Here is a 24,853-nt window from a genome sequence, read left to right as displayed (position 1 = left end):
TGATCCTTGTTTTGAACAGCTCTAATGTGTTCTAGAATTTATATACATAGGAACATACTGGATATGTTAACAATTTGGCATTTTTAAGATTGCATGTTTAAGCTGGAGCAGTAAGCGTTTAAAAGATGTCAAGCTGGGGCAAAATATTTATTGAACAGTGTAAGTAAAAACACCGGACTCTACTCTTTGGTTATCTCATTACAACATAAATAACTAGCTAAAAATAGAGAGCTTTTAGAATAAAATCAGTGTGTTGTGTTAAACATATTTCGTCTGTAAAAGTGGAAGCGGACTGCTGAAGATGTTCTCTTCAGGTGCAGTTAACAAAGGACAATGATGAGAATTAGAATGTTTATGTTTTGTTTTCCTTTTTTGAATAGACTACTGGTAAAACAATTGACCTCTGCGAGTGTTAGTGGAATTATGAGAACCAGTGGCTATGGCACTTACAGCATAGTTATGATGTACTGCCACACTATTTGCTACATAATTAGCAAATTTCAGTTGATAAATACTCTTCCCAGCTCCAACAGATCAAGAATAAACCGCCAGAGTATGCGCCATACAGCGTTGTATAATTTGCCTCTTCCTGCATAATTTAGATAACACTGTTGCAAAATTTAGGTCTCCTTTGAAACATAATTGTAGTGACTCCGAGAATGTCAAAGGTCTGGAAAGTGGTTAAAGAACTGTCATTATGAAGATGAAACTTGTATTTCAAAAGGCCATGAAATATTGGACATATTCCACAGGTCTCACTGATGTAAGGTTTTTTATGTTATGGCATAACAGCTTGTATGGTACAAGATTATTTTTCTCAACTTTTTCCTGGAGGCAATGAAACTCTAAAGTATAATATTTAGCTTTCTGTTTTCAATAATCATTTTTGTCTTTGAACAACAAATTGATTTTTCAAGCTAACTGCTCCCAAATGAATGTAAAGTTTAAAAAATAGTAGTCAGGTCACTAGCATAAAGGACCACATTTTGTGGCAAGGTTATCAAAACCTAATATGTCAAGAAAAGTCAAATTATGCTGCATTTTCTGTCGTAGTACAGTATTGATCCATTTGAGGTAAAACAAATAAAAAATTGTCGAAATCTGAAAATTAAGCAAAAAAAATAATGTGCTAAGTCTGCTAAACCCATAATTATGGTGTAAAAACAATTCACAGAATCACAGTTCTCTGACCCTGACTACTGCTTTATTAACAACCTACTCATGAAGTGTAAACAAAACCTAAAAAGTCAAATTCAAATTCCAATCAGTGATGACTGTCAACAGCACCTTAAAGAGGAGTTTCATCAACCGCTCCCTTCTGTTTTTAAATAGTGTTTTTTTTCCAAAAGTCTACATTCTTAACTACATAAGTATTGGTCCTTTTTTATTGCAATCAACCAAACAGCATAGTCAGTTAGTGGCTCATTATAAGTTTGGCAGCCCCAACGCGGGACCTCCAAACTTGCAGGGAGGACACCACTGCCATGGTGGTGGTGTCCCCCGCCCTATTACAAGATTTCCGCTGGCCTGATCAGGCTGACCGGCAGAAACCTTGCAATAGTGTGTTCCCGATGGTCTGACCAGTGGGAACAAAAGCACAGTGCGCATTCTGATGGTGCTGGGACGGAGGACCCTCTGCACTGCCATGCCATGCCATGGGCAGTGCAGGGGCCCCTCTGTGTGCCCCTGCACTTGTTCCCTGTCAGCCTGTTCATGGTGGGGAAACTGCCATGAAAAGGCTGGCGGAAGACAAGGTTGTAATCAACAGGGCGTCGCTGGTGTTGTAACTACCCCCAGAATGTAATGTAATATTGAAAAAATATATATTTTTCATGTGAAACTTGTGTAATATGTTCCTATATTGCGTTCTTAGGGTTCCTGTGACACCAACAGACAACTCAGCCTTCAGCCTAGTGATTTTCGATCTTACAAGAACCCCTCAATGGTGATATAGAACCATAATACACAGTTAGTTGTTATGTACACTGATGATGTAGCAGTTTTTGATATTACCCCTATTGGCCTTCAGTAAAATTTAAATGCTTTATTCAAACATGCAGGGGGGTAGTTTTTGAAGATAAATATCACGGAGACCAAAGTGTTGCCTTTTGGAGGAAAGAAACAGTACCGTCCCTTTAACTGGAAACTAAGTGGAATCCTTCTAGACACTGTACATATACCTTTGTAGCGTTTTGTTCTCAAATCTTACAAAATAGGTCACATATATTTCACACAGGTACCAATGCAATGAACATGAAAAAAAAATAATAATATATATATATATATATATATATATATCAAAAACGAAGTTGTCCTCATGTGAAAGCGCACTCCCAACAGGTTATATAAACGGGAAGAAAAAGCAAAGCCAGCAACTCACAGTGAATTCTTTAAGCAGTTTCATTATTCCAGGCCTTAAGTTATAAAATCATCTCTGGACACGTGTTTCAAGGTCAATCCTTTCTTCAGCAGAGAAAAATATAAAAGTGTTTCACCCTCGTAGGTGCAGCCAGTGCTGGAGGTGTTCCAGGCATCTCTTTCTTACTGAAAAGACCGGCATGGCTTCAGCTTGTCTAATTACAGGCACCTGATTAGTCGCTTTAAATACTAGTCCGCCCCAGTGGGCCTCTCAAGTGAGCAGTGCATGCTGGTTGTGGTGGTCCTGCAATTTTTTCATTTTGCCCCAAGTGGGTTGCTGGAGTCAAACGAAATAATGACCCAAAGTGCAAAACCTTTGTAGGCGAATCCACAGTAAAATTGTCAGATTTGCTGTGAATAACCCAACCTGATTGCTCTTATGTGACAATCCATTTTTTAGACTAATCAGGTGCCTGTAATTAGACAAGCTGAAGCCATGCCGGTCTTTTCAGTAAGAAAGAGATGCCTGGAAGAACCTCCAGCACTGGCTGCACCTACGAGGGTGAAACACTTTTATATTTCTCTCTGCTGAAGAAAGGATTGACCTTGAAACACGTGTCCAGAGATGATTTTACAACTTAAGGCCTGGAATAATGAAACTGCTTAAAGAATTCACTGTGAGTTGCTGGCTTTAGTAATGGGGAAGAAAAATTGTTTGGAATGAGAAAACTGTGAATAACTATTGGACATTGCTGACGTGGGAATGCAAGCAAAGAGAAAAATGGCACACATTAACAATTTAAATGATGAAGAAAGTAGCTGTTGTTATGGTCGCTGTATATTGTTTTAACAATATTGTATATATGCACTAAGTTGGTTATTTCATTTTTTTTTGGTTTTATCTGTATGTGGAACTCACATTAGGGTGTAAAAAGCTTTGTGTTTGGCTTTAGGAATAGTACATATTGTTTTGACTACATATCCCAGAATGCCACTTAAGGGCATGGCTTAGAGGATTAGTATAAATAGTGCTTGTAATGGATTGGGTAATTACCATGACCAAGACCGGGAAGGTCGAAACGCGTTGGTGTTAGTTTGCTTGGGGTCCTGTTATGTAATAAAAGCAATCTGCTGTAATCCTGTGAGTGCCGCATTTATGACTTAATTGTCAAACTGGTGTGAAGATTATTGATGGGAATAGGTCCTTCCCATGCGGGCACCGACATGAGAAGAGCGCGTCTCTTTGGATCTGTTGGAGCTGAGATATATATATCACCACCCGGGACCCAAGTGGGGTAGAGCAGCAAAGCCAGTGTAAAGCACTGGAAAGTCCCATCAAACAAAAAACTATGAAGACGCTCTCTCAGGATATTGTGAACCAGATGAAAATTTTTACTGCACCCAGTTCATTACGCTTCTTTGTTCGTTTTTTGTTTGGTGATATATACACACAGATAGATATATTACCAATCTGCATTCTGCAAGATGACCCCAGTTTTTTCACAATTTTGGACTCTATGTTTGCTTGCTTTAGAACTCAAAAAGTAATAAAGTGCCTTTCTTTCCCCACTATACCATTTGCTGTAAGTCGTAACTCCCTATGTGGCCTATTAAACTTACTTATAAGACTGTGTATTGCAAATTGTGCCTAAAGCGCAGATATGGCATGGAATGTTAAACGTCATATGTGGGCTGCAGTGCATATTTACACCACCCATGTGCCAAAAAGATTTCTGCAATAAGCACAGTGGTTAGGCTGTAATTTAAATGCATTGCAGTGACACATGGCAGAAAAAATGCCTTTGTCATGTAGAAAAAGCCTATATTAATATATATATATTCATTAGTCACCCATGAAGTGTGGCATGTAAGCCCACGGGGCAGGGTGGTAATATATAAAGATAAGCCATACTATATATTGTTGTTCGTGTGCTCACACAGTGAAATACAATCCCAAATATATTTCACGGTGAAGATCTGGCTTGATATTTTCTAGCAGGCATAGGTGGGATTGCCATAATAATTTTCCACCTCCATTTAGGAAAAGGATAGAAAAATGCTTCAAAGTTATTTCCCTGTATTTTTTCAAATATGACTTAATGGGAATATGAGACTTTCGATAACGGAAACTGATAAGAAACATTGAAAAAATATACTTTAGGCTGCCAGTGCAAGAACTGGCTTAAACTCAGTTGTGCCCCTCATCATACCTCAATACCTGAAATACGCATCCTTGATTAGAACTGTTAACAACTCTGACACAGAGAACAATGGCGTATGTCCGACTCTAGGAAATACCAATGGGTGTCAATTTTTGATCACTAAACAGGGATTAGTCATTTGGGAATGGACAGCAATAGTTCTCAGATCAAAGGGCAGCTTTAGCAATCTTAATTTTGAGACACCAGGGAAGCATTTTACTATTTAAAGCAAATACAACATAGATAGTCAGGCTCTAGGCCACAGGAAAGCTGGGTCCTGCTAAGCTGAAACATGGGATACTGGGTAATTTTTCAGTGACACAAAGAGGAAGCGCTGCGAAAGAAAGTGGACGAATGCAAGACCATTGTTAGGATTAGGTGGAATATGATCCCTAAACCCTGACTAGTGTTCAGGATAAATCTGGTACATAAACTACCACCCCTCTGAACAACCCTGGATCTGGCAAGACTCCATTTGAAGAAGCTGTTTTGCTGGAAGAAGACTCCTGATTCCTAATGGAAGAAGAGGACTCCACAAGGGGACTCGAGGACTACTCAATCCTGCAGGTACCCAAGGACTGTAACTGCTCTCCAAGGGTCAAGTGGCTTACCTCATGTTACTGCTTCAGGGACTCCAGACTCCAAGAAGGCATGGCTCACTTAAGAGAACTAGACCTTGCAGGAGAGAGGCTTTGTGCCCAGCAGCATGCCCGGAGGACCTACAGGCTGCAGTGCTGACCATAAAAAGATTTTCCAGAAGTTGGATACTAAGTATGAAGGTAAAACGTTTGACACTCACTTGGTGTAATTGACCTCTGCTTCATTGTCGTAGAACTTTAATTGCACCTAGGTCCCAGTTTGCCAGGAAATGTTGTTGTTCCATAGAGCTTACCGTCTTGTAGGAGCGCACTGACTTGAAGCTTCAACATTCATATCTCTGGTTCTCCTTGTCCTATTTTGATAATATTGGTGTCTTTCTTTCGGTGCGGTATTCTTTACTTTATAATTGTTGGTACTGTTTACTCAACAAGCACCTCTCTAGGGATTTCCTGCAGCTTCTTCCATAGCTATGAGAGGTTAAGCAGAGATTCTCTCAGACCTGTGAACTGATCTAACCAGAGTGGGCTTTTTGAGTTGGTGTAGGTGCCCTCCTCCCACATTAATAACCTCGTTTTTTACATGTACGTATTACAAGTCTGGGCTGTTTTATTGCACAAAACCCCATATTGCATAGAGCACCATAAAATAAGCAAAATATTTCATAGGTTTCACGTGAAATATGGGTGCCATCACCAAAATGACATACCCAAACTTTTCTGCACAGTGTTAGTCTTTTCCATTATTTATTGTATTTTCTATTCATAAAAGGCAAGCAAATCCTGATCATTTTATTTCCAATAAGTATCTGCTGCTAAGTGAGCCTTGCAGAGAACAGTGTCAACAATCTCACACTTCTACAGACATAATACTTTATTATAAAGCAAAGCATTTGTTTCTAAATGTTTTCACTCTTAACAACAAAATGATGTATTTTTCTTGCATTTTTCCCAACAGACCATCAAACAGTATGGTCCACTATATAAGTGTTTGCAGTCACCTCCATATTGAAGCCAATTGCCCCAACATAAACATAAAATATAAAAGAAAATACATAAAGGCTGTGAGAAATCAGGCTGTTTGTTGAATGGAGGATGACCCCTGTTCAAGCAACAGCCACAATACCCATGAGGATAAACTGCAAAACACGCTGAATTAACCTGCACTTAATCCTCTGGTAGCAGCACAAAAGCCAACAGGCTTACATTAGAGGAAATGTGTAAAGTATTTATGCAGCACACAAACAGCAACAAAGTGAAAACACAACAAGAAAAATCCCACGGCACTTTAAAAAAATAGAGTACATTTTATTAAATTATTTGAAATTAAAAGAACAAAAATCCAGTCAGTAGAACAGGACCAGTGAAGTTTAAGGTGAAAAAACAGCATCTAAAATATTAAAGTGCCAACCGCGGCTATCTAATCACGTTAGTCTCGGTCAAAGTCGGAAAATATGGCTGACAGCAATGGAGTGCGAGTCAGACAGAACTTCTCGGCACTTACCTTCTGACTAAAAATAAATTTCAACAAAAATTTTCTGAGAAGGTAGAAGTTCAGCGGGGCAAGGCAGCAGGCAATTTCCAAGGAGACGCTGTTGGGGGGCTGCTGGATTCAGTAGGGGTGGATTCAGTAGCAGTGAATATTTGTACATTCGGACTGGGTCTATTTCTTGGAAGTCAAAAATCTCCAGCATGGTGATGCTGGAGGCTGTAGTCAACAAGAGTTCCAGGAGGCGGAATACTCCTCTGGTGAATGACTGTTGAACAGGATTTGCTGCTGCAGAGAATGTAGCAGAAGCTGCCACAAAGTCAAACAAACCGGCGATGCAACTTGCGCTGATATAGGAGAGGGCTGATCCCTGACTTCCCACGGTCCTCAGAGCAATTTTTAGCCAAAAATGTCCTAAGTCTAGTTTTGGATTTTGCGCACCTTTAAAACAGCCAAGGATCCAAAATTGGAGAGACACATTTTGCGGAGTTGGGATTCACTTAGGCTGCATCTACATGCTGGTTCAAGATGGTTGGAGCTTTTTCTGCCCTTGAGGCTCCGATCAGGAGGCGAGCCAACTAGCCCTTGGAGTTACTCTGGTACTCTTGGGTTCAAGTAGTTGAACAGAGTTCAAGCAGCAAGGCAGGCTTTGAGGGGTTAGGTATACAGCAGGCCACAGCAGCAGGAGCCCTCAGAGTTATTCTACAGGGCCATAAAGTGAACTGAAGAGTAAGTCTCAGGGTCCTATTTTTATACTGGGTGCAGTCTTTAAAGAAGAAGTGTCTAGTGAATTCTCTTTGAAAAGCTTGAAGTTTCCTGCTTCCCCTGCCCTAGCTCCTGGCTGTGTGCATGAACAACACAGGGTGACAAGTCCCTTGTGTGAAGGCAGAGCACGGCCTATTCCATTAGAAGTGGGACTGGTCCCAGCTCTGCTCCCCTCCTCCCCCTATTCTGCCCGTGATGGCAACTCCAGGCACACCTCATCCCCCAACTGTGTGGCTTTCTGAAACAAAGTCCAACTACCAACTACACCCGTCACGCAACCCAGGAACAGACTGCAGGCACCAAATAGGGTAGGAAAATGCCAACTTGGTAAAAGTGGCACTTTCAAAATTGTAACTTAAGTCTGACTTTACCATTAAAGAGAATTTTTAATTACAATTAATCAGACACCAAACATGAAATGCTTACCTGTTCTTAATGAAAAGTTAGCATGTACTAAATGTAATAAGGCAACCCATTGTTAAACAATGGGAGAGGTAGACCTCACAGTATTGGAGAACAAATTTAGGAGTTTTCCACTATCAGCACATGTCAAACTTGGAAGTACATGTTTAACCTTTTATGTACATTGTCCCTGCTCTAGTGACAATAGAAGGTCTGCCTGAATTTACAGGCCCTGGATATATGGTATACCACTCTACAAGGGAGTGGTAAGTAAATTATGTATTCCAATCAGGTGTAAGACACTTTTACCATGCTTAAGTGAGACAGCAGAAGCACTTTAGCGCAGGTTAGTATTGGTAAAGTACACAGAGTCCTAAATCCAAAAATAACACATTTCAGCAAAAAGTGGAGGGTAAAGGTAAATGTTTGGGGGAGAGACTGCAAAGAGGGCCATCTTTAACAAAGGGTAACATGCAATATGGTCCTATTTTGTATTTAACGGCTAAGGCAATATTTATGAAGATGCTGCCTTTGGTGGTATTGTTGAAGGTGTCAGTACTGGTTGCACAGTTTGCTGATTAAAGCAAGGCTCAAGTTTTATGAGAGAGTATTATTTCTTTGTGGATTTTCGTTTGGTCGTCGGCGTACTGTGCTAACTGCACGCTCCACCCCCCATATTGCGAAGTAGTTTGATGCACTAAGGTTATCAAAGGTTATCAAGTACAATTTCTACAAGCAATGTGCAGTGGGGATCAGTGAAAGTTGTAGCTACAGAAGATTTTAAAAATCTGAGATTTGAGAAATAAAAAGAGGAACTGTAGCTGAGTTTCTCCTGGGTGATGGTTGGTTATCTATACTGTGGATAGATCGCTGGTATTAGCAAAATATTGTCAAATACTCAGTTTAGCCCTGAGATGGTTTCAGAACATGACAACTATGCAAGGAGACTGTGTTCATGACAGCAGCAAATGCAATGCTGCACAATGCAAGGGCATGTACTGGACAGCTCTTTGCGTGTGCTAGACATTACAGCTCAAGTGTATTCTTTGCACTTATGTTGTTAGACAGAAGTTAAGTACAACTCATAGGGTTTTATAATTTTTCCATGCACACTTTCAGAACAACTAAACAGACTATAAAGCACGTTTTAACGCAAAGAACAGCAATGACTTGGAAAAAAAACTGAATAAATAAAAAAGAGCAGTTAGTTCTTACCTAGAAGAACATGCAAATGAATGCTCCATTGCGCAACAAAATAATTTTCCTTTTCAAAACAGTCAAAAATAAGGTGCTTAATAATACAGTACCACAGTTAGCCCTAAAATGGGGACAAAGGTGTCTGTGCTCAGAGTCTGGATAGTTCAAGATTGCCAAAACAGAGACTCAAAAGCATGGTATAGTCATTAAAATATTAAGTATATAATATGGCTGTTTCTGTAATTTCACTGAGCAGGAAACATAAAAAGTGAACATATTTTCTTCTGAAAAAACAAGTAGGGGCCTTTAACAAAGACCATGCATAAAATCTGTAAACCTTTTGCGGAGATACAATCCGGAAGGAGGAAGAGAAGATAGAAGTGTGAACTGTTCACCCTTAATGTAAACTTAACCAATGGTACACTGATTACTCCAACAGCTGTTGGGAAAGTAGAAACCGGTAATGGTTAATGTTTGTAAGTGGTTTGGAGGACAATAAAGTGTAAGAGTAGTAGCCAAAGTGTGCACTATCTGTCGAATCAATGCTCCCACCTCCTTGTTGAAAAACAATAGACCGAATATGGCCATTTGGTGACATACAGATGGATTGGTGCAGATAAAAATTACAACTATACTCTCGTCCTAACTCTTAGTTGTGAGGATTTAGCATTTTCTAGCTTTGCTTTGACATCTATGAATTTTTCAAAAAAACGGACCAGTGCTGGTTCATTTAACAAGGATGCAAGGATCTGCTCAAAGGAAAATGACCAGCCACTGACTACTTTGGGCTGGGGGGATTTTTCAGTCAGTTCCGGTGCACCACTCTCCTGTGGGTGATAAACAGGTTCATTCTCTGACTCTGCTTCAAAGGACTTGATTTTTGCTGGTGCAGTGGGACTTTGTAGAATGCGGCCAACTTCTTCCATTTTGATCAAGAGGCTGGTAACAGCAGCAATGGCCCGATACATCAGTTCCTCTTCAGGGTCTCCTTGGAATAAGTTGTACAAAGTATTTGAGAACTGAATGAACTGGAACTGTATTGGAAAATGTGGGAAACAAGAGTAAAAATTAAATTATTCCTAAATATTTGTGCTTATGTATTCTTCAATTGATTCATATTTCATAAACTCAGCTTCTCCCATCCATCTCATCTAAAGTTACCTAACACAACCAACTTAACATAAAATGTTATGGAGATGCAACAACATTGCCTTCTATTATTATTTTTTCAGGCCAATATATATTCTCTTCTTTGCCACCATGCACAACTCTTTAACAACCAGGCCAATTGTAGACCAATAAAACGCAAAAGTTTAAAGTGTTCAGGGCTTTTACATTATGCCCTTTGAAAGTAATAAAAGTACAGAAATTGATTCATGATTGGGAGTAATCCTAGGGGAGCAAATCTCCAATTTTGTGAACTGTGCTGTATATGTTTCTGAAGAACAAGCAATTTTATATTCCTTCAACCATTGGGTTGAACGTTTTAGGGCTCCTAGGGCTCTGCACTCCAAAGGATCTGCTAGAGATTTATCTTTGAGCTTAAACTGTGGGAGGCAAACTGCATAGGCAATGGACAATAAGAGATTACTGGTGGGCATGTAATGTGTGGATCTTAAATCTAGTTTTGGACTAAGCCCCAAGGCAGGGGGAGTTTAGATAGGGTATGTATAGTACTGCTTTTTCAACTTGAGGCTTGCACTCACCGTATGTGGTTTACCTGGGAGATCTCTGCACATTAAATTCCACTGGTGAATACTTTGTTTACGTGAAGTAAAAATGGGAACTTTCAGCACTGAAGCTAAAACAGGCCACTCCAATTGGATGATCTCAACCAATTCGGCACCCACCACTAGAATTTATGCTTTGACTGAATTCAGATACATGTAGTGGACCTTCAGTCAAGAATAAATGAGGTCTATTTATCAAAATCAGTGGGTTGTGTGCAAACCTAGATAGCTATTCACTACAACAAGCAATGACTTTAAAAACGTGTGAAGATGTATCGCTGTAAGACTCAGACTATTTAAATGGAGTACGCCATATGCACTTCATTGGTTAGAAGACAAGTATGGGAAGCACTTCCTACAAGGTATCACACCTTTGTATCAAACACAAAAAAGCTGACGAAAGGTACATGTGGCAGTTCAAGCACTCTGAGTTATAACATAACATGCATGAAATCTCAAAAGAACAAGTAAGAAGCTCTGATGATATTTCTCTCTGTTGATTTAAGGGCTCTGTGTATGATATACAATATAACAGCCCTCTGTATTCAATTTAGCAAGTGATAAAGATGGTGCATGTGTATCCATTACTCAAACTGGCACATTAGAACAATCTGATAGCGAGTCTAGATTAAGATCCGAATTGTTTGAGAAAGACAATTGTGAGGATGGACAGTTCAAAACTCTCTACTGTTGTTTAAATGTATGAAGGTGATGTGGCTATGCTAATTATGGTGTAAACGTTTTGGAGAGAATATGTGACTCTCTTGGTAAGATATAATAAATTTAAAACTCTAGCTGGCATATTCTTGACTGTCAAACTTCTAGATTCCCTATTATTGTCATAGAGGAAATCTGGACTGAAAAACAACAGGGAGTGTAAACCACTGAAGGTTTTTTGATTTTTTTTTCTTTTTTTTTTTTTTTTTAAATCGAGGACAAACCGAGAAAATGCACTATTAAGATGCTCTCACAAGGATATAATTTTGTGATAATGTCTGCCATCCAAAGGGGCGAGGAATCTGAATGTGTGTGTCAACTTCAACTGTAAAGACACAAAATATCAAAATAGGAGTTTTTAATGCTTGGTTTTACAGGTGATACATTGTGTGAATAGTGTCCATCTCACTGCCTTCGAACCTTGGGAGTAGACTTAGAGTAATCAAAATACATACTCAGTGAAGGAACATAACTGCTTCTGCACCTGTGTATTTCTCATTGGCCCATACAATATGCGAGTGGGTGCACAGAAAGATCCATCCTCTACACATGCACTGATTGATGTTTGTACACATCATAACTTGTGGGTGCCCCATCCAAATGATGCCCCACATATACACAAATTACTGCAGCAGCAAACAAAACAAAGGGGATATCATTTTTACCTGATTCATTCTTGGCAAATCCTTAATGTTTTCTTCTTTTTTCACCAATTCCTCTTGCCATTGTTTCAAATAAGCCTGGATGTCAATCTTCCCTTTGCCTGGTGATGTGCAAAGCATTAAAGAAGGAGATGCAATGTTAAAAAACAATATATAACTCACACAGTGAGTGATGGCAGCTATTTAATTATGGTTACGCTAAACTTTCCCATTTAAAAGCCTGTTCTGGCTTCCCAACAACCTTAGAAATGTTTGATGAATCTGCAAGAAATGTAGCAATTGCTTAGTTAATTCGGCTAAATTTCATCATGTCAAATTTCATGCAGTTTCTTGTATGCAGCCTAAAATCAAGCAGAGTGAAAAAAAAATTATCATTACCATTTTAGTTGCCATGGGGCATTCTAATCTCAACTACAACAAATACACCTGGACCGAATTACTGTAAACCTGACAGAACCAGATGTGTGCTAAGATAAGGTGCTTTTTTGGTTTAGCTGTAAATCTGTTAACTACTTTTTTTAAATATTGCGTATAAAAGGGATCAGATGGACTTTGAAGGCTTACGTTTTATGGCTAACTTACCAGCTAAAAAGTTTTTTTATCTGCTCATAACTTTGTGCAAAATTACAACTTTGCTCTATATTTGGCAGGCATTTAACATGTATTTTTAGCAAATCTCCAAGCTACATGCAGTGGGAGTTGACCACATGGTGGATTTGTAGCAGGATTTGGCCACTGGCCTGGCACAGCTGTCAACCCCCTCAACAAATGGCCAGAGGTCATGCGCAGCAAGGCATGGAAATTTGGATGCAGGACCTTGCTACCATTCCAAAGACTGTGCACAACAGATGTTGGCTGCAAAGTGTGTTGAACATATGGCTTGATCACAAGCTAAATCTATCGGTCCACTCCAACTAGAAATTACAATTTAGGTGCACCATCCACAGTGAGTTTTTCAGCTGAAAAGAGGTAACCCAGCACACTCCATAAACAAAGCTTTATATAACACATACACATCAGGTAATCCAATGAGGGTTAAAATCAATAATCAAATGTAGAGTAGAGGACCGCAGTTCCTAAAGGATGATGAAACTTACCGACCTCTTATGGCATGTTTCATCATCAGGTTTACCCATCTACCGCTGGGATACATCGAGGAATCTATGAACCTATTACTGTAGGGACCTCTTGTTGATGATACCTTTATGAGGGGAAGCTGTGAGAAGTGTCAAGGAAGTTTGTAGAAAGAAACTACTGATGTAATTTAAAATTGAGTAGGAGTGGACTACCAATCTGGTGTACGTTTTTTCATGCTCCTACCACACGCTAAAAAATAATCAGCCTCATGTCTCAGACTCTGCAGGTGTTTCAGTAAAAGTAAGTTCATCAAGACTGATTCTATAAAAACACACGCAGATAGGATACAGTAGTTCAGGTGTCGTAGTACAGGAGTGTCATAACAGAGTCTTGCAGATATAATTCTTAAAATTTGCTATCACAATGAGATCATTACTCTCAACTTCTTAGCCAACCAATCACCAGAGTACACATAACAAATAAAAACTTGTTGCTTCATTATGCCATCATCCTAAAGCTCGCGGGACAATCTAACTTATGCCCAATATTGGATATTCAGTCACAACTGTACAGACATAGAGACATACAATTAACAATTCCTAAAGTAAGGAAGAAACTGGAATGCAGACGACAAAAAATTTAGAAAAGGGCATGTAATAGCACTGAGAAAACACAAGGCATGTGAAGTGGAGGTGTGTCTCATGAGGGGGGTGGTCTGCTTTGTGAAATACTAAAGTTCCATATTAGATATAATGTATCATAAAAAAGCTTTAAAGGTTAGTGATGGTTTATTGTGCTCATAAGATATTAACTGAGGTTCAAAAAAACATCAGAAATTCACTGAGAACACAACAAGGTGGTGAAGACCTCCAGGCCTGCAGTGGCAGATGGACCGCCGCCAATGTGGCAGTACGGCAGCCACATTACGACCATGGCAGTTGTGCCACGGTCAGACCGCCAGAACTGCCAGATCACGACTTATGGTCGGTCTGGCGATCCTGATCCACCAGGGCATCGCTGCAAACAGTGCTGCTCTGGCTATTACGAGTCCCTTCTCCGCCAGCTTTTACATGGCGGTAGCACAGTCGTATAAAGGCTGGCAGAGATGCGATGCAGCGTATCCCCTGGGGAGCACTTGACAGACAGTGAAAAGTGTGGCAGGTGCTGGTGCACCCTACGCACCGCAACATTGCCGCTGGCTCTCTTATGAACCAGCGTCAATGTTGTGGGCTGTTTCCCGCTGGGCCAGTGGGTGGAAATTCTATATCCGCCTGCTGACTCAGCGGGAAACTCTTAATAGGGGCAGCTGGAAGGGAACCGCAGTGGTGGTAAGTGGTGGGAGTGTGGCGGGCAGCCTTTTCCACCCGCCAAACTGATAATGAGGGGCTAAGTCATGGATAAAATTTTCAGAAAAAAACCCCCACCAATTAAACAGTGCATTGCTCATGACAGGACAGGCACTGCGCCCAACCTCTCATAAGGAAAACCAAAATTGTGCAAGTCCTTTATTCATAGTGCTGGTTTCACTGACTTCCCTCTATACCAACTGTTAAATCTGGTGACCTAGTCATTGTGCGGACTTGGTCTATCAGACCATTTGATGCAAAACTAAGGCCATGTTCTTGTATGCTGTTACTATCTCGATCACATGCTTGACGATTTGCACTGCTAACTGGCCCCTTTTACTTCTGAATTCCAAGGTTTTGGCTTAGCTCTGGAGGATACCTGTATGTTATCTTAGCTGCAACTTTAATTGATTTTGTGGCTCCATTGACTTTCTTTTAAGTATTCGCGAGCCAATTTGGTAGGTTAAGGGAGTGGGTTTTTATCAGTTTTGGATTAATTGGACATGCTTTTACTGCTGTACCAATATAAAGATGAGTACGGCAGATAGGATGTACCACTGTCAGTACTCTGAGAATCTGGGCCAAGACAGATATAGAGCCATACTGATTTGGTGTAACTCTAGCCCACACATCCCTATTAAAAGCACTGAGCAAGCTTTGTTGGTAGATCCTGATGCTTGCCTGCTTGTCCCATAGTTTGGGTCTTTGATGGCTTAATGCAATATGGAAGTATGGGCAGCACGTGGAGATAGCTTCCTTCCTGGGTTGTATGTATTGCTACATTGTAAGATGGGAAACGTGCATTGGTCCTTTAGTAAGGGAACAGCTCTTGTATGGACATGAATAATCTGCAGTCTCATTCGGTCATCTTCCAAAGATAGAGCTTATAAAAAAATCTTGCCTTTTATTTCCAGGCATTTGATTGGTCTTTCTTTGGCAGAATCCAGTTTCTCACATATCGCGTTCCACCTACAGGTTTGTTGGATCTCCTGGTTGCTGCAGATACAGGTGAACTCCTTGGAAAAAACGTTCATCCACCTATTCAAGTTAGTCACCAGTGCATCTGAAGACACCCTATTTCGTCCTCAGCATCCAAAATGGTCTGTGGCTAACACACACCTTGTTGAAGGTTACCCTCTGCATCACTGTAAACCAGTGTAGGTTTTTGAGGGTATGCTATTGTGATAGTTTAGGTGTGATGAAACCAAGGAACCTGCAATGAAAACCTACCACCATTGTTATTTTACTGAGCCTATTCAAAAAGTATTCTGTAGTCCAAGATGCTGGACTCACTTGATGAGGTTTCTGTAGGAGGCTGTCACAGCATATGGTGCACATTTATAGGTGAGTCCAGGCAACCCTTGGTGCTAGTGTAAGTGGTTTCCAATAACCAAAGCTCTCAAAGGGTAGCTGTGGAAAGCAACTAAGGCTTATCAGAGGGAGTGTAACGCAATTGCAATAACCATAGTCAGTCAGTGATTTACACACAAGAAAGAACCACACCAAGTGTTAGAAAAAGAAAGTATTATTTATTAACACACAGGCACTAAAATAACTTTGGTATATCTCCTAACCGCAGATATGTACACACAAAATATACTTAAAACAGGTAAAAGCATAAAATGACTTGGGCCCCTATGGGGGTGCCAAACCATATACTAAAAAAATGGGTTAAGAGCAGTACAACCAGACAAGACTAATACTCAAGGATCCTTAAGCCTGGGGAAATATTAGAGCACCAGAGGTAAGTAGCACAGTTTCTCCAGAAGCTCATATGCAGAGGTGTTACTTAGCGTCGGTGTCCATAGGATAACACAGGATAGTTGCAGTTGGAAAAAGGGTGCACAAGGACCCTTCCCAGAGGACCTTGAGGAAACCTGGTGGAGCAAGGAAGGTTCAAGAATGCCCCCACCCGTGGATACACAGAGAAGTGGAGTACCTACACCGGGGAGCCCAGGTGCATACGGGTGAATTTGTGTCTGAACCTCCTGTTGAAGTCAATGAGGACCTCGGCTGTTCAGCAGCTGCAGTGACCCATGGACCAGGTCGGTGGGACCCAGGCATGGATTCTGGACAAAGAGTACCTGAGGAAAGAGTGGACAGAGTCCAAACCACCTGTAGTCACCCAGGGGGTGCAGGAGTGCAATGCCCACCCTTCTTAGGGGTACTTCTTTGTTGGATGGCTGTCACGGTGAAACAGCTGTAGCATCCAGGCAATGCAGAAGGTTCCCAGGAGTCGTCCACATGCTGTCCCAAGCCGGTCGTCAAATTGCAGAAGGGTCAGGGCCACCAACAAGCTTTGACAAAAACAAGTGGAAGGATGCACGAAGAGTTGCAATAGATGGGACCAGTAAGATCCAAGGGACTCAACCTTCACAGGTAAGTCAGGGCCAGCCCCCAGCAGAGGGCAGAGCCAGCAGGAATCGATGAAGACCCCAAGAGGATCCTCTGACAGAAGGCACAGGGAGTTGAGAGGAGGCCTCAGTAGCACAAAGAAGATGGATGCCCACGTTGCATGAGTTCCAGGGAGGAAATCGATCTTGGAGCTGTGTGATGTTTGAGGCTGGAGGTCATTGGACTTAAGAGCCAACTAGCTTTGGCAATGACAAACAGACGCGCTGCACCGGGGTTCCATTCCAACAGTTTCAAAGAGGAACCAATGTCCTCCTATTTGCAAAGAAGACAGTTCAGACCTCTGGAGAGCCACAGAACCACCACCTGTGTTGCACAGCCTTGAGGAGTCCATCAGACAGCAGGATCCACAAACCGGTTGTCACTGTTGGGGTGCAAGATCCGGTGTCCAGGTTGCAGAAGAGCCTTGAAGACGGATCTTGTAGATTAATCTAGGGTCACAACCTCAGGGGAGCCTTTAAGTAACCCAGGAAGGGTGTTGGATGACTATCTGCGATGACCCACTGATCTGGGGGAGAGGGGGCTTGAAGGGATGCTACCCTACTGGACTGACCAGTCAGATGCTCCCAGGGGCCTCTGCTCCTCTTGTTTCCAAGATGGTAGAATCAAGTGGCCACCTGGCAGACCCCTGGGCACCTCCCTAGAGGAGTTTCTGGACAGGGGGGTGGCCACTCCCCTGTCCTTTATGTGTTTCATGCCAGAGGGGGAGCCTGTGGGCTTTTGCACTGGAAGAAACCAGTTTTGCAAGGAGGGAACCAAATAAGCCCTTCAAAGCACTCTGGTGGTGCTCTGGGACACCACCCTAGCTAGCCCACAGACACCTATTTCTTAAAGAGAGGTGGTAACACCTCTCCCCTACAGGAAATCCTTTGTTCTGCCTTGCCCAGCCCGAATTAAGCTCAGCAGCAGGAGGGCAGAACAGTGTCTGGGGTCGGCGGCAGCACTGGCTTGCACACAGACCTTGCAAGGCTACATAGGCAGACATGGGGGATCCTCTAAGGAACCTCCAAAGTGCATGGTATCATACAACTAACACTGGGACCCGTGTTGTTGCATGATTCCAACATGTTTGATACCAGACATGACTAGGTTCTGTGACACCATTATGTAGTTGGACATCTTGTGATGACCACTGTCCACTACTTACCTTAAAATGGCTTCACAGCACTTATAAATCCCAGAAAATTGAGTCTGGGGTTTGTAGGGTTACCTCTTCTCGATTTTGGGTACCCTAACACTCCGAACCATACACCCTGCTCTTGGGCTGAAGGGCTTACCTTAGGGGTGATTTATAGGGTCAGAAGTGCAGTGACCACGATATAAGGTACAAGTTATATCTGGGGTGAAAGGGACATTCACCATTTCACACAGGCTGCAATGGCAAGCATGTAGACACAGTTTGCATGGGCTCTCATTGGTGGCATAATACATGCTGCAGCCCATGGGGGACCCTGGTGTACCAATGCCCTGCGTACCTAAGTACCATATACTAGGGACTTACAGTGGGACACCAGTATACCAATTATGGGTGTAAGAAGTACTTACCAACCAAATTTAGGGGACAGAACACAGACACTGGAGTCCTGGTTAGCAGGATCCCAGTGTACTACAGTCAAAACACACTGACACCAGGGAAAAAGTGGAGGCAACCATGTCAGAAAGATCCTACTTTCCTACAGTTTCTAACTTTGAGAACTAGGTTGGAATGAAACCCCATCAATGACTGGCCAATGAACAGGAGCGTCCCTGGGTCAGACTTGCTGAGGAGAAATACCCTGGTTTCTGATCCTTTGAGACAGAGGAGTTTCGCCTCCTCTATTCCTACATCAATGTGAACCATGACATGATATATGCCTTATTCCCTATGCCTCCTATGCATATCAGGATGTGGAATCATCTGTGTAAGTTTGAAACAGAGTTGATCACATGAGCTAGTGGGTTGAGGTACACATTAAAAAGGCAGGGCAGCAATATGACTCAGTGTACCATATAGAGCAGTTCACAGCAAGGGCAACTTGTTGTGTGCAGTTATGCAGGAACTGTGTAATCCATGCCAAGTCATACCGCATAATATCCACAGTATTTGCCATGTGGTAGATCAGGATGTTGTGAACCACATTATCTCAAGCCACTGACAGGTCAAAAGGATTAAGTATGCAGACTGGTTGCCAAAGAAAGCTCTTAATATCTCTTCCTGAATCTCAAGAATGGTGATATGGGACAATTATTTTCTTCTAGCAGGGCTGAATCCTGACTGTTGACCGTGTAGAAGAGATAGATCTTCACTGGGTGCCTGTAGTCGTTTTGTCACTACTTTTTTATGAATGTTGCCTCAATGGGAAGTTTTGAAATTGGGTGGTAGTTGGATAAATCAGTAGAACTGCTTTAGGTATTTTAAGGAGTGATATGATAATAACTTTATTCAGTTTGTCTGGCACCATTCCATTATGCAGGAAATAATTTGCGTCATCAGTTAGAATTTGGCTATATAGTTAATTTGTGACTTGATAATGTTGAGTGGCAAATATTGTAAGGGACCCAAGCAGGTTTTGATGTTTTTTAGCAAGTAGGTCAGGTCCCCATTTGACATAGGTGAGAAAGCTGAGAGGGTCATAATGGTGATTGAACGTTCAATTTCTCATTTCAACTTCAGTTTGGGCATCAGTTTTGTGGTTGATGGCATCCACTTTGTTAGCAAAGAGCTCAAGAAGATTGTAACCAATGTCTTGGGATGGGACGTGCAGGAAATTGAATTATTGCTTGAAGAGGGTGAAACCCTACCCAAGCAGAAACCACAATCTCTGTCAGGGTGAAACACACGCAAACCCCAAATTAGCCTGTGCTTTCCTCTTTGGCAGCTTGGCACAAAAGCAGTCAGGCTTAACTTAGAGGCAATGTGTAAAGTATTTATGCAGCGCTTCAAACAGTGAAAACACAACACAAGAAAAATCCCACACCAATTTAGAAAAATAGAGCAGAATCTAACATATAATTTACACCAAAATGACGCAGATCTAGTCAGTAGAACCGGAAATATAAAATTTCAAAGATTTAAGGTAAGTACAGCACCTTAAAGCAAAAAGGTTGTGAGAACTGAGATGAAAGTCACAAGTTCAGGCTGATAGCGATGGCGCGCAGGGCTGATAAAGGGGAACAGGTTAGTCCCGCTGAAAGAGTTGTTTCCAAACGTCCAGTGTGAAGAGTTCCGTTTGCAGTGGAGGGGGCTATGAGGAGCAGGGAGAGCATTGTTGAATGGTAGTCAAGGTAAGGCAAAGAGCAGGCTCGGTGTCACTGACCGTTGTTGCTGTAGCGCAAAGATTCTGCCTGGCATCGCAGACGGTTGTTGCTGGACATTCCCATTGGCAGTCACCACGGACTGTCGATGCTGTAGCACAAAGTACGGATCTTGCATTGCCGGGCATCGCTGGTGGTCGCTATCATGTGAAGAGTCCGGTTCACTGGAACTTCACGTTAGCAGGTGGCAAGATCTTGGCATGGAGAGGCCTGTTCATGGTCACAAAGAGCCCAGAATCTCTGGATTTGTCCTTTTCTTTGAGGAGGAGTTCAACTGACACCACACCAAGGGTCCAGGACCTGTGGGACACCTCTTGGGGACCAAAAACTCACTCAAGCAGAGGCCAGCAGGGCTCAGGCAGGTTCAGTTGCAGGCCCAGGCAGCATAACAGCTGGGGAGATGCAGGGAGCCTCTGGAGTTTGTTATGTTCCTGTAGCTCACAACACGAGGTCAGTCAGCTGACCCTTGGGGATCACATCAGGCTGGGATGAAGTGTCCAGGTCCAGTTGTCCTTCTCAGCAAGCAGGGCAGCAGAGTAGCAGGCCAGCAGTAGTTCTGGCAGCAAAGAAGCACAACAGTCCTTCTACTGTAGTATTCACAAGTCCAGAGGTGTACTGAAAAGTTGCGTCTGAAGATCCACTGTTTATCTTTAGTGCCAGCTTTGACGTAGGAGACATTCCTAGCGGTACTTGGAATTTCCTACCTCTCTGCTCTGGATGCAGCTTATCTGAGGACATAAAAGACTACAGTCAAATCCTTTGTGAGTGTGCTCAAGCAGAGCCTTTGTGATGTGCAAGTGTGATAGGTGAAAGCTCTGCCCCCTAACAAGCGAGAGATGGCTCATTCTGTCAATACCTACCCCTCCTTTGTCTCAGTGTCTGGGAGCAATACAGAAGGACCAACTGCCAAGTACACCTAGTTTGTGACCAAGGATACAGGCTGCAGACACCCAATGGTTGGGACAAGAAAATGCCAACTTAATAAAAAAAACAGCTTTTTTAAGAATTGTGAATTAAAATCTGACTTGACCAGGAACTCAGGATGGCAACCTGCTCCCAACTGAAAGTTATCACTTATTAAATGTAATATTTTAACCCAATGTTATCCTATGGGAGATGCAGGCCTTGCAGTAGTGAAAACGTTAAAGAGTTCCTCACTACCAGGACATTTAAAAGTTAAAAGTACATGTCCAACTTTTTAAATACACTGCTTTCTGCCCAATGGGCTATTTATGGCCTACCTTACTGGTGACATGTATTAAAAACAAAGGTTTAGGCCTGGCAAACGTTTTATTTTGCCAGGCCGAAATGACAGTTTAAAATACACACACAGGCTGCAACAGCACACTTGAGACATGTTTAAACATGCTACTTACGTGGGTGGCACAATAAGTGCTGCAGGCCCACTAGTACTATTTAATTTAAGGGCTCTTGGTCAATGCAAGACTACTTTACTAGGGACTTGCCAGTAAATTAAATGTGCCAAAGGATGTAAATCAATTTTATCATGTTTTAGTGAGACAGCACAAATATCTTAGCACTGGTTAGGAGTGGTAAAGTGTGCAGAGCCCTAAAAGTCAGCAAAAACAGGTTCAGACAACAGGAGGGTGAAGGCAAAACATTTGGTGATGACCCTACTGAAAGGGTCCAGACCAACAGCATGATTACGTTTTTAACTTGAGAAGCTGTAGTGAAATTCTTGTAGCAGTTTAACATTTTACTTGATCTGCTGTATGCTCAGGTTAATACAGTAAGCCTTCTTTTGACAATTTTCTATTTTTCGGTGTCTCTTGCATGGATTTTACATAACATTTGTCACTCTAAGAGCCTGATTTCTTTTAACAGTGTCTTGCACTCTACCTTTTCTGAATTGCCAGCTCTTTCTTGTACAGTTTGCTTGCAGCATGGATAGCGGTTTTATGTTTATTTTTTCTTACAAGAATGTGAAGCGTACTAGGGAGTTCACCATGGAAGTGTGTATGCAGTTAGCTCTGTATTTATTATTTCAAAGCAAGAAATAGTGTGCACAGAGTCCAAGGGTTCCTCTTAGAGGTAAGATAGTGGCAAAATTAGGTAACTCTAATGCTCTATTTTGTGGTAGTGTTGTCGAGCAGTAGGCTTATCAGAGGGTAGTGTTAAGCATTTGTTGTATACACACAGGCAACAAAGGAGGAACACACACTCAAAGACTTACTCCAGGCCAATAGAATTTTATATTGAAAAATATCTTTTCTTAGTTTATTTTAAGAACCACAGGTTCAAGATTTACAGTAAACACTTTAAATGTAAGGTACTTCACTTATATACTTTAGGAACTTTGAATAAAAGCAATATCATATACATCTTTGTAAAAATGTCAATAAGCTACTTTCAAAGTGGACACAGTGCAAAAATCAGTAGTTCCTGGGGGGGGGGGGAAGTAAAGGTTAGATTAGGAGGTAAGTAAAACAATTACAAGTCTCAGTACTGGGGCATAGGCAGCCCACCGTTGTGGGTTCAAGGCAACCCCAAAGTTACCACACCAGCAGCTCATGGCCGGTCAGGATCAGAGGTCAAAGAGGTGCCCAAAACACACAGGCGCCTATGGAGAACAGGGGTGCTCCGGTTCCAGTCTGCCAGCAGGTAAGTACCTGTGTCCTCGGGGGGCAGCCCAGGGGGGTTTTGTAGAGTACTGCGGGGGACACAAGTAGGCACACAAAACACACCCTCAGCGGCACAGGGGCAGCCCAGTGCAGTGTGCAAAGCAGGCATTGGGTTTCAGGTAGAAAACAATGGAGACCCAGGTGTCACTCTAGCAGTGCAGGCAGGCACAGGAGGGGGCTTCACGGGACAGCCACCACCTGGGCTAGGCAGAGGGTCACCTTGGGGTCACTCCTGCGCTGACGTTCGGTTCCTACGGGTCCTGGGGGCTGCGGGTGCAGTGCTGGTGCAGTGCTGGTTGCAGGCGTCGGGTCCCTTGTTATAGGCAGTCGCTGTCAGGGGGAGCCTCTGGATTCTCTCTGCAGGTGTCGCTGTGGGGGATTCGGGGGGGTCGTGCCTGGTTACTCACAGGCTCGCAGTCGCCGGGGAGTCCTCCCTGAGGTGTTGGTTCTCTGACTCTCAAGCCGGGGGCGTTGGGTGCAGGGTGAGAAGTCTCACGCTTCCGGCGGGAAACGTGCAGTCTTTGGAAGTTGCTTCTTTGTTGCAAAGAAGTAGCTGGTTTTGAGCAGAGTTTCTTGGCCCTTTAGTCCAGGGCAGTCCTCTGAGGCTTCAGAGGTCGCTGGTCCCTGTCCGATGCATCGCTGGTTGCAGGTTTTCAAAGTTGGAGACAAACCAAAGCAGTTGTCGTCTTCCTCCTTCTCTTCAGGCTTGTAGGTCAGCAGTCCTTCTTGTTTCTTCAGGTTGCAGGAATCTAGTTTCCTAGGTTCTGGGGTGCCCTTAAATACTGAATTTAGAGGTGTGTTTAGGTCTGGGAGGCAGTAGCCAATGGCTACTGTCCTTGAGGGTGGCTACACCCTCTTTGTGTCTCCTCCCTGTGGGGAGGGGGGCACATCCCTAATCCTATTGGGGGAATCCTCCAAACTCAAGATGGAGGATTTCTCAAGGCAGGGGTCACCTCAGCTCAGGACACCTTACGGGCTGTCCTAACTGGTGGGTGACTCCTTGTTTTTCTCATTATCTCCTCCAGCCTTTCCGCCAAAAGTGGGGGCAGTGGCCGGAAGGGCGGGCATCTCCACTAGCTGGGATGCCCTGGGGTGCTGTAACAAAAGGGGTGAGCCTTTGAGGCTCACCGCCAGGTGTTACTGTTCCTGCAGGGGGAGGTGAGAAGCACCTCCACCCAGTACAGGCTTTGTTCCTGGCCACAGAGTGACAAAGGCACTCTCCCCATGTGGCCAGCAACATGTCTGGTGTGTGGCAGGCTGGCAGAAACAGGCCAGCCTACAGTAGAAGTCGTATTGGTATTCAGGGGGCATCTCTAAGATGCCCTCTGGGTGTATGTTACAATAAATTGCACACTGGCATCAGTGTACATTTATTGTGCTGAGAAGTTTGATACCAAACTTCCCAGTTTTCAGTGTAGCCATTATGGAACGGTGGAGTTCATGTTTGACAAACTCCCAGACCATATACTCTTATGGCTACCCTGCACTTACAATATCTAAGGTTTTGCTTAGACACTGTTGGGGCATAGTGCTCATGCACATATGCCCTCACCTGTGGTATAGTGCACCCTGCCTTAGGGCTGTAAGGACTGCTAGAGGGGTGACTTACCTATGCAACAGGCAGTGTGAGGTTGGCATGACACTCTGAGGGGAGTGCCATGTCGACTTAATATTTTTCTCCCCACCAGCACACACAAGCTGTGAGGCAGTGTGCATGTGCTGAGGGAGGGATCCCCAGGGTGGCATAGGACATGCTGCAGCCCTTAGAGACCTTCCGTGGCATCAGGGCCCTTGGTACCAGGGGTACCAGTTACAAGGGATTTATCTGAATGCCATGGTTGTGCCAATTGTGGAGACAAAGGTACAGTTTAGGGAAAGAACACTGGTGCTGGGGCCTGGTTAGCAGGGTCCCAGCACACTTTCAATCAAAACTTATCATCAGCAAAGGCAAAAAGTTAGGGGGCA

At 42.8% G+C, this 24,853-nt stretch overlaps 1 protein-coding gene across 1 annotated transcript in view; it reads right to left on the bottom strand.

Annotated features, from left to right (window-relative positions):
• Positions 1-6,442: 6,442 nt before the first annotated feature.
• The window catches only part of TBC1D8B (TBC1 domain family member 8B), a 783,045-nt gene continuing 764,634 nt past the window's right edge, over positions 6,443-24,853 (bottom strand). Inside the window, exons 20-21 of the mRNA XM_069212396.1 lie at positions 12,121-12,218; positions 6,443-10,042 (exon numbers count right to left, since the gene is read on the bottom strand). Of these exons, the coding sequence (XP_069068497.1) occupies positions 9,638-10,042; positions 12,121-12,218 (503 nt within the window). The 3' untranslated portion in view covers positions 6,443-9,637. The remainder of the gene's footprint in view (positions 10,043-12,120; positions 12,219-24,853) is intronic.

Source organism: Pleurodeles waltl, chromosome 2_1 (assembly GCF_031143425.1).
Source record: "Pleurodeles waltl isolate 20211129_DDA chromosome 2_1, aPleWal1.hap1.20221129, whole genome shotgun sequence".
NCBI lineage: Eukaryota > Metazoa > Chordata > Amphibia > Caudata > Salamandridae > Pleurodeles > Pleurodeles waltl.
Note: the sequence above shows the minus strand (reverse complement) of the source record. Positions and strands in the feature narration are given on the sequence as shown.